Source organism: Phlebotomus papatasi, chromosome 1, assembly GCF_024763615.1.
Source record: "Phlebotomus papatasi isolate M1 chromosome 1, Ppap_2.1, whole genome shotgun sequence".
Classification (NCBI taxonomy): domain Eukaryota; kingdom Metazoa; phylum Arthropoda; class Insecta; order Diptera; family Psychodidae; genus Phlebotomus; species Phlebotomus papatasi.
Window position 1 is genome coordinate 13892390 of NC_077222.1, and position 10578 is coordinate 13902967.

Sequence of the window (10578 nt, forward strand, 5' to 3'; positions counted from 1 at the left end):
ATCTTGTAATATCGTTATCTCGTTATATCGTTATGTTCTCGTAATGTATTTTAGCCGTACTCACTGTGGCGTTGTTATCTCGTAATCTCCGTAATCTGTTATCTTGTTATAATTTTTCATTTATAAAATACATTACGAGAACATAACGAGATAACGAGATAACGATATTACAAGATAACAGCGCCATAGTGAGTACGGCTAAAGTAAAATTATAACAAGATAACAGATTACGGAGATTACGAGATAACAACGCCATAGTGATTACGGCTTGTATTTATCATGAAAACAATGACGTTTCCATTTGGAGTAGTGAAAAATTTCAATTTGGAGCAGGTTTTGAATTATCTTAATTTACCCTACCTCACTCTGGATTGAATCCATTGCCACTGACGCTTCTGGAAGGGACATTTGTGTACTGCCTTCAAGTTTAATTTGTACAGCTGGCTTTCATCAATCGTGTGATTCTCAATCTCCCTGACTTTTCGTACCTACACTGAGGAAAAAAAGAGGGTACGATTAACTTTTTTTCCTCATAATTTTAACTCTTTTTAGGTGTAAAAATATATCAACATTTTTTTAATGTTAATTTTACACCTTTTTAAGGGTAAAATTAACATGAAAAAGGGTAATTTTAACCCATAATACACCTAAAATGGGTAATATTTACACCGATTTCAGATCAATACTGCAGGGCAAAATAAACATTTCCGGAATGTTATTTTAACTTTTTCGGATTTCTCTCAGTGTATGACAATTGTCAGGATGGCAGGATTTTAGGCTGAAGCACTTGATGAAAAAATGCAAACATATAAATTGTTTCCATAGTTTTTGATACAGTTTCTTTTTATTACCTTTTCCCATTGATCCTCAAACTAATTATTGCTCAATGGGGATTTTTTTGTGCGTGGCGGAGCAGTTACCAAATGTGACATCCGATGAAAGGATTAATATAACAATTCGTGCAGTTGGAAGTGCAGGAATAGGTATTCCAATTTATATGATGGAACAAGATGAGAAGTTGGTGATACGTCCGGGACGCGAGAGTTCGTCCAAATCGGCAAAGATTTGGGGAATTGTGATTGGTGTGAGTCTGTCGATGGTACTAATCTTTGGGTTTGTTGTGGTATTCCGGAAGTTGCGTAAATGCACGAAAAATCGTCAGAATACGGTGAATCACAATCAGAATATGGCCTATGATCAGTCTATGCATCCGTGCAGTCGGGATACGCATGAGATGCAGACATTGATTCCCCATACGGGTCTCACAACCGCAGCCTTTGCCAATACACCCAATGGGAATGCCAAGCATGGTATCCTGGACAGTTTTACGGGTGGTGAGACGAGGAGGGAGAATGGGAGGGAGATTGTGGTGAATTCATCTCCGAGGGTCAATCGGGGAATGAAGACGAGGAGTGGAGGGTGTGATGGGGGCCAGGAGGAGCAACAGGGAACGGGGGAGGAGGAGGAGGATAGTAGTTTGGGTGGGAGTGAAAAGTCAGAAAATACCCTGAGATTGGACGAATGCTGTGAGGCTGTGAAGATGGAATGCGAAAGGGTGACCAAGGGAACAAGTAATACAGGCGGCAGTCGGAGTAGGAATATCAATGGGAATGGCAATGTAGTGCATATGAATGGATCAGTGAAGATGTTAAATTTTCTACCACAACATTCCACAACCATTTTACCACCGAATCAGCAAACACCCAACAATAACAATGTCAATAGCAGCAATGACGAGGAAAATTTGCATGAGACAACAGCGGATTCCTTCAATGATGACAGTCAGCAGGAACTTTTGGGCCATTCAGTGCCGATTTTGGCAAAAAATATACCAAATCGAGTGGCAAATGATATCAAATATCACAATGGTTCAAATGATATTCTATCTGCTGCACATCACAATGGTATTGCAAAGTGCGATGACACCTTCAGTTGGATTGTCAACAATGTGGCGAGTGGGAAGAATCATCAGAACAGTGATAACTATCGAAGACCAATTGTTGGACCAAATGGATAAAAGTTTGATTTTTGGATTCCAAAGGTTCAAACCAGAAAAATCACATGCTCTCCCTCATGTGCCACAGATACTCCCCCCAGAAAAAAGAAACAACATCCCAGGCAAGTTCTTTATTTTTACTGCATGATATCTTGGCTGGAATTTAAGAAAAAATAACAATTTTCTATAAGGGTTACACGATCATGATCTTCTAAAAAAAATTACCTATCACTTGAAAAATCTGTCATAATGAAGAAAAGTTCTGAATATCGGCTTTTTGCAAGATGAAACTTCAATTTTTGAAGATCAGAAAAGATCATTCTTGATCAATTTATTTATTTTACAAAGAATGAAAGATATGAGATCTTTTTGGCCGAATGTTCTAGGATTCTATTGATTTAAAAAAATTGTTACTTCTTTTTTGAAATATGATACCTGAAGATCAAGTAAGATCACTCATGATCTCTCATGATCATTTATTAAATTTATCAGAAGAAAAAATATCTACGAGCTTGAAGGAGAAGGTGGCAAGAAAACTCTTTCAATTATGTGCTCTTAATACGAATGAAGATCAGGGAAGATCTAGGATAGTAATTATCCTCGATCACTTCAATTTTCAGAAGAAAGAAACAATCATCGAAAAATGATCTTTCTTTTTGAATTTAGAAAATGAGGAAGATAATTATTTCTTATTTTTTTCATAGAATGATCGCAATTTATAAAACGATTTTGCAGATCACGAAAGATCTTTAAGATCGATTATGTTGGAAAAGATTTAGAGAATTTAAGTGAAAGATATGAGATCTTTGTTTCCTGAACGTTCTAGGATTCTATTGATTTTTTTTTCAAAAAAAAAAATCTTATTTCTTTTTTTGAAATATGATTCCTGAAATCCCGAAGATCTGGTAAGATCACTCATAATCTCTCATGATCACTCATTAAATTTATCAGAAGAAGAAATATCTACGAGTTTGAAGGAGAAAGTGGCAAGAAAACTCTTTCAATTATGTGTTCTTAATATCAATAAAGATCAGGGAAGATCTAGGATAACAATGATCCTCGATCACTTCAATTTTCAGAAGAAAGAAACAATCATCGAAAAATGATGTTTCCGATGTTTCCGTTTTGAATTTCGAAAACGAGAAAAAATTTTTTTTTATTTTTAAAAGTAAAAAATATTATAAAACTATTTTGCAGATCACGAAAGACCTTTAAGATCGATAATTTACTTTGGAAAAGATTTAGAGAATTTCGGTAAAAGATATAAGATCTCTGTTGGCTGAACGTTCTATGATTCTATTGATTTAAAAAAAAAAAAATCATTTCTTTTTTTGAAATATGATACCTGAAGATCAAGTAAGATCATTCATGATCTTTCATGATCACTCATTAAATTTATCAGAAGAAATAGTTACAAGTTTGAAGAAGAAAGTGGCAAGAAAACTCTTTCAATTATGTACTCTGAATGCGAATGAAGATCAGGGAAGATCTAGGATAACGATGATCCTCGATCACTTCCGATTTTCACAGAAGAAGAAAGAAGCAATCATCGAAAAATGATCATTCCTTTTTGGATTTAAAAAATGAGAAAGAACATTATCTCTTATTTTTTCATAAAATGATCGCAATTTGTAAAGCGATTTTGCAGCTCACGAAAGATCTTTAAGATCGATCATGTATTTTGTAAAAGATTTAGAGAATTTAGGTGAAAGATATAAGATCTTTGTTGGCTGAACGTTCTAGGATTCCATTGATTTTTTCAAAAAAATCTTCTTTTTTGAAATATGATTCCTGGAGATCTGGTAAGATCACTCATGATCTCTCATGATCACTCATTAAATTTATCAGAAAATGACGCGTTAGTAAAGAAGAAAAATCTACGGGCTTGAAAGAGAATGTGGCAAAAAACTCTTTTAATCGTGTACTCTGAATGCGAAAGAAGGTGATCCTCGATCAGTTCCATTTTTCACAGAAGAAGAAAGAAACAATCATCGAGAAATGATCATTCCTTTTTGGATTTAGAAAATTATTTCTTATTTTTTCATAGTATGATCACAATTCATAAAACTATTTTTCAGATCACGAAAGATCATTTAAGATTGATCATTTATTTTGAAAAGGATTTAGAAGAAAGGTATGAGATGTTTTTTGGCTGAATTAACGTTCTAACACATCATTATTTTTTTCAAATCTTTCCCTATTTTTGATATAATTCTTTACAAGCGAATAAGTTCACTCATGATCTCTTTGGCAAAGAATGTCGTACTGTCCTCCTTGAAAAAATAACCACTTCTGAAATGTACGGAAAGACTTCAATTCCTTTATTCCTGAGGCCCATTGACAATATCTTACCCAGAATGGCTTGAATTTCCACAATCATGAATTCAACAGGCTTCATTTACCATTTGTAAGGAGGTCCACAGGAAGTCTTTCCACCAGATTTTGTCGAACTAAGGGAAGGCCTTCTTCCTGATGGTGACCAAGACTGGAAGACATGGAAGTCTCGCAATCGTTTGAGAAGCGGCGTGGCGCGTTCGAGATACAACAGGCAGCGATGGGGTTTCTCCAATTGTGGCGTCCTTTGTGACTGTGGGGTGATCCAAACTCCAAACCACCTCCCATTTTTATGTTTGTCCGTTGTCCCCTGCCTCTTGTGGAGCAGAAGATTTGATGTCGGCAAGTCCGCTTGCCATTGACATGGCCCGTTTCTCGGCAAGACATACTTAATTTTTTTAAAGCCTCGACACGATTAATAATAATAGGAGGTCCACTCTTTGTTGCTTCAGATTTTATTTGCAGATACTTCGTCGATTGCATCGACCGTTGTCGTATCTGCATTTGGCGCAAGCAACGATACAGACGTCGCTTCTTGCGTAAAATATTGATATGAAAGAAATGTAGATACGACAACGGTCGATGCAATCGAAGACTTCTTGGCTTTATTCAAGAAGTCCGCTAATTGCATTTCTTATCTATCTGTGTGTTTTGTGCGTGTGACGCGCCCCCTGATTGTGATGCGCCCACCGCTTGTAGCTCAGCCAGTATCAATAGCACCTACAACTGAATTGCTATTGATCTAACGATTGTTCAATTGGATACTTTTCCACTTCTTGCTCGATCTTCGAATTTCTACAATTGAAGTAAATCCTTAATGATTCGGAAGCTCACAAGTCTACCTTGATCATCATTTCCTTTCGCTGTCCTCGATCGCCATAATGTTTTGTTTGAAATCCAATGGTGACACTAAAATCCTTTTTGCAGAACTTTCTTTTGAATATGTACCGAAAATCTTGGTACATTTCACTCACAAAAGAAACTACTTCGTACGAGTTTAATCATATGACAGGGATCCTGGTATATCATCAAAGTTTCTATGTTGAAGTAGCTGTCAGGAGGTTCGCTAACATCTTCTGCTGGCAATATAATGACCTTGAAATTGAACTTGAAATTGATCTTGAAGTAGAAGAATAGTCCCAAATACCCATTTTCGATTTTGATAGATTTTTAGTATGCCATAGTTGAAGTGTCGAGATTCTTCCAGTGACAGATTTATCCCCCCCCCCCCTTGGTGTCGCCTGACAGAGATTTTCCTGTGAGGAAAACCCCAGGAGGAGGGTGATCTGTCGTTGGAAGGGTCTCGACCTCAATTATAACATAATAAAGTCTTATCATAGTCGAAAATGAGAATTTCGAGATATTCGACATTGAAATTTAGAAAATTGGGTTTTCGACATTTTAGTTGGTCAGGAATAGATTTTTAGCAAATTTCGAAAATTGCTGAATTCTTGGATTGCTAATTTCGCAATCATTTTCCTTTTGAATAATGCCCTTTTTTGATTAATGCCTTCGAATTCTTACAATTGAACGAACTCCTTAACGAATCAGAAGCTCATAAGTCTATCTTGATCGTTATAAATGTGACACTCATGGAGTGATTCAATCACATTTTATCATGTGATATGGATCTGGGAAGATAATTTCCAGAATATTTCAGACAAGCTTCATCATATGGCAGGGGTCTGGATAAATAAAAATCTTTGATGCAGAAAAGAAACTGAAATGTAAAGAAAGTTGTCTATTACAAAAATATGCGTCGAGGGACGAAAAACGATAGTGACATCTATTATGAATTAAATAAAATAGTTAAGAATATAATTATTTGAAATGCCCTATTTCGATTTTGAGAAAATTTTAGTATGTTATAACTGAGGTTTCGAGACCCTTCCAACGATAGATTGCCCTCCTCCTCGGTTTTCCCAGATATAGGATTCCCCCTGAGGGAAAACCTAGGTAGAAGGCGATCTACCGTTGGAAGGGTCTGGACCTCAATTATAGCATAAAAAATGTTTTGTCAAAATCGAAAATGGGTATTTTGAGATACGGCAAATCGAAATTTAAAAAATGGGTTTACGAAGTTCTAATTGTTTCATAATTACGAATTTCGAAAGTATTGTTAACTGTTCAAAGGAAGTTCGTAGAAATTCATATTTAAAAGTTCCCTGTAAATGTCAATTGCATCTGCCACTGAGTTGCTTAAAACCTGGGTTAATTAGTTGCCTAATTTAATGCCTTCGGATTCTTGTAGTTGCACAAATTCCTTAATGAATCGAAAACTCATAAGTCTACCCTGATCGTCGTCCATGTCATCTTCGGTTTGTGTTTTTTTTTCGGGTTTGGTCATGCGTAATAAACCTGTGAAGACGAAGATCGTTACAAGTCTACCTTGGTCGGCATTTATTACATTTCACTCTCAAGCAGAGTATTTCGTACGAGTTTCAGCATATGACATGGATCAAGGTAGACAAAGGTCTCTAATACAATGTTCGTATAGAAGTAGGTTTGAGAAGGTTCGTAACCATCTGCTGCAAGAAATCAAATTTCTAACCTAATAATGCAAGAAATCTAATCTTTGAAATTGATTTTTAAATTGTTTGAATAACTTGAAATACCCATTTTCGATTTTGACAAAATTTTAATATGTTATAGCTGAGGTTTCGAGACCCCTCCAACGATAGATTGCCCTCCTCCTCGGTGTTTCAAGGTCTAGGTTTCTCCTTAAGGAAAAACCTAGAATAAGGATAATCTGTCGTTGGAAGGGTCTTGGCCTCACTTATAACATAATAAAGTTTTGTCAAAATCGAAAATGGGTATTTCGAGATACGCGAAATCGAAATTTAGAAAATTGGGTTGTAGAAGTTTTTTTTTTATTGTTTCATAATCGCGAATTTCGAAAGCATTGTTAACTGCTCGAATCAAGTTAGTAGAAATTCGAATTCAAAAATTCTTTGCAAATGTCAATTGCATCTGCCACTGAGTTGCTTAAAACTTGGGTTGTTAATTTTACACTCATTATATTGAATAAAACGTGTTCTGGTCTCAGTTGGTTGCCTAATTTAATGGCCTTCGATTCTTTGTAGTCGAACTAATTTTTTAATAAATCGACATTCTCTTAACAATGAACTGGCGCAATTGATTTCAGAGGGATATCTCCGGTGATTGCCAGTTGAACACTTTTTTGGTTTTGCCCAGAGCTTTTGATCCTGATGAGGATCTTCTTCAGTGACTGGAAGAAGATCCCCATCAGGATCGAAAGCTCTGGGCAAAACCAAAAAAGTGTTTTCATCTTAGGTTGACTAACCTTCTCACTGGCAATCACCAGAGATATCCCTTCGAAATAAATCGAAAACTCATAAGTCTACCTTGATCGTCGTCCATGTCATACTCAGATAGTGTTTTTTTCGGGTTTGATCATGCATAATTAACCTGTGGAGACGAAGATCGTTACAAGTCTACCTTGGTCGTCATTTATTACATTTTACTCCCAAGCAGAGTATTTCTTACAAGCTTCAACATGTGGCAGGGATCTAGGTATACAGAAATCTCCAATTAAGTTCCTGAATAGAAGTAGCTGTGAGGAGGTTCGTAACCATCTACTGTTGGAAATTTACTGAAATGACCTTAGAATTGATCTCTAAATCATTTGAATAACTTGAAATACCCATTTTCGATTTTGACAAAATTTTAGTATGTTATAGCTGAGGTATCAAGACACTTCTAACGATAGATTGTCCTCCTCGGTTTTCCCAGATCTAGGATTATCCCTGATGGAAAACCAAGAAGAGGGCGATCTAACGTTGGAACGGTTTTAACTTCAATAATAACATGCTAAAGTTTTGTCAAAATCGAATATGGATATTTCGAGATACTCGAAATCGAAATTTCGAAATGAGTTTTTCGAAGTTTTCATTGTTTCATAATTACGAATTTCAAAGGCATTGTTGGTTACTCGAAAGAGGTTCGATTTTTTAAAGATTCGTAGTTATCAATTTTCTCTTCCACAGAATTACTCAGCACTTGGGTTGCTAGTTTTTCACAGTCACTGTTTGTTTTTCAGCCAAACTGTTGCTTTATGCAATGCCTTCGGATTCTTGCAATTGCACTAATTCCTTAATGAATCGAAAGCTCATAAGTCTACCTTGATCGTCGTTCATGTCACAGACAAATATTGTATTTTTTCGGGGTTAGTCATGCATTATTAATCGGTGAAGTCAAAGATCATTACGAGTCTACCTTGGTCGTCATTATTCCATTTCACTCTCAAGCAGAGATATTTCGTGTGAGCTTTAACATGTGGCAGGGATCTGGGTAGACAAAGGTCTCTAATTCAAAGTTCGTTTCGAAGTAGCTGTGATGAGGTTTGCAACCCATCTGCTGCAGGACATCTAATGAAACGCCATTGAAATTGATTTTTAAATCATTTGAATAACTCGAAATTCCCATTTTCGATTTTGACAAAATTTTAGTATGTTATAAGTGCAGTGCTGAGATCCTTCTAACGATAGGTTACCCTCCCCCTTGATGTGTTAAATCTAGGGGCATGGCAATCTATCGTTGGAAGGATCTTAACCTCAATTATAACATATTAAAATATTATCAAAATCGAAAATGAGGATTTCAAGTTGTTTGACATCGAAATATCGAAATTGAAGTTTATTTTAGTTTTGACAGATAAAAGTTCCAAAGGTAAAATTAAAAACGATTTTGATGATTGTAGAATATTAAGAATAAACATGTTTTGCTTTTTCTTCAACTTTCTCGAGATACATAATATACATATCATGAGAGATTCCTTATTGATCGAATACGGAAAACCCTAGAACAGAAAAAGAAAGATCAAACACGTTCTTAAACACAATTTTTCAGAAATTAATTGATAATTGACTTCAGGGTTAAGTTCCAGAATTAAGAAGTTTCATTGAAGTTTATAGTTTCCGCTGTGGGGAAATAAGCTTTAGAAAGGATATAATATAATTAATCAGGTAAATTTCCTAAAAACTTGAACTTAATCGTGGAACCATTATAAATCTACAAGATTAATGGCCTAACCAGGGGCCTCTCGACCATTTTTTCATACGTTTTTGCATAGAGGTACTGAAGATTATTGGCAACGTTTTTCATTCATGCATTAAAAGTTATATAAAAACACATATTTCATGATGCTAGCCGAAATAATACATAAACTACGAGCAAATTTGTTAAAGTCACGGTGCAATATCTGTAAATTTTTTACAAAGAAAAATGAAAAATAGCTTCACTTGTTATAAGCCTTAATGGGCCCCTGGGCCCAACAGTACACTTTTTAATTCGAATATTTAGTTGACACTTGATTGTTTTGATTAAATTTCACTTTAAATCACTCAAGATCATTGCTAAAGTGCCAGTTTGCTCACCTTTAATTCTGTAAATCGAAGTTCTAGGCAAACCACATCCCGCACACATAGATTTTCGCTCACTGCAAGCACTATTTTTCACTTTTAAAGGAACCACAATTGCTTGCTTCTCAAATGAAAACAAGTTAGATGATTCTCTCAACGATGAACTGGCGCAATTGATTTTAGAGGAATGTCTCCGGTGATTGCCAGTGAGAAGGTTAATCACCCTAAGATGAAAACACTTTTTTGGTTTTGCCCAGAGCGTTCAATCCTGATGGAAATCTTCTTCAGTGCCTGAAAGAAGATTCCCATCAGGATCGAAAGCTCTGGGCAAAACCAAAAAAGTGTTTTCATCTTAGGGTGACTAACATTGTCACTGGCAATCACCGGAGACATCCCTCTAAAGTTGTATGATTTTCGGCTAGTAAATTGAGTATCAGGGAAGGAAAACACTGCATTGTCCTTTGGTTCCTTTCTCCTTTTTGATTTCTCAAGCCCAAGAAAAGCTTGAGAAATTAAAAAGATACAGAAGCCAAAGGTCAATACCGTGTTTTACTGTCACTGAAAACAAGTTTTTCTTACGGGAACTTACTCAGCTGACAACTCATTGGCATGCAAGTGTCAGAAGAAAAGTCAATAGATGGCGCTATCCGCGCTTTCAAAACTGTTCGAAAATTTTATTTTTAAACTTTTATAGGAAGAAGTTCAACGGTATTGAACTCTTTCTCAAAAAAGTAACATTTTCTCATGGAATTGCAAATTTTTCAACATGACGTCAATTTTTTGACGATTCTTTCTTTCTTCTGGACAGACTATTCTTTATCATATTAAATTATTTAAATACAAAAGAATCCATTTTATCTAAAAGAT

General features: G+C 35.6%; 1 protein-coding gene across 2 annotated transcripts in view; it reads left to right on the plus strand.

Annotated features, from left to right (window-relative positions):
* LOC129800048 (cell adhesion molecule DSCAM) overlaps nucleotides 1-10578 on the plus strand; it is a 113327-nt gene that overhangs the window by 92752 nt on the left and 9997 nt on the right. The window contains exon 13 of one of the 2 annotated variants that reach the window (XR_008751578.1): nucleotides 917-2118. Coding sequence is in view for 1 of the 2 variants with exons in the window: in XM_055844407.1 (XP_055700382.1) it covers nucleotides 917-2017 (1101 nt within the window). In the remaining variant the exon portion in view is untranslated. Of the gene's footprint in view, nucleotides 1-916; nucleotides 3744-10578 lie in introns of those variants that run through there. The other variant, XM_055844407.1, reaches the window with a different exon arrangement.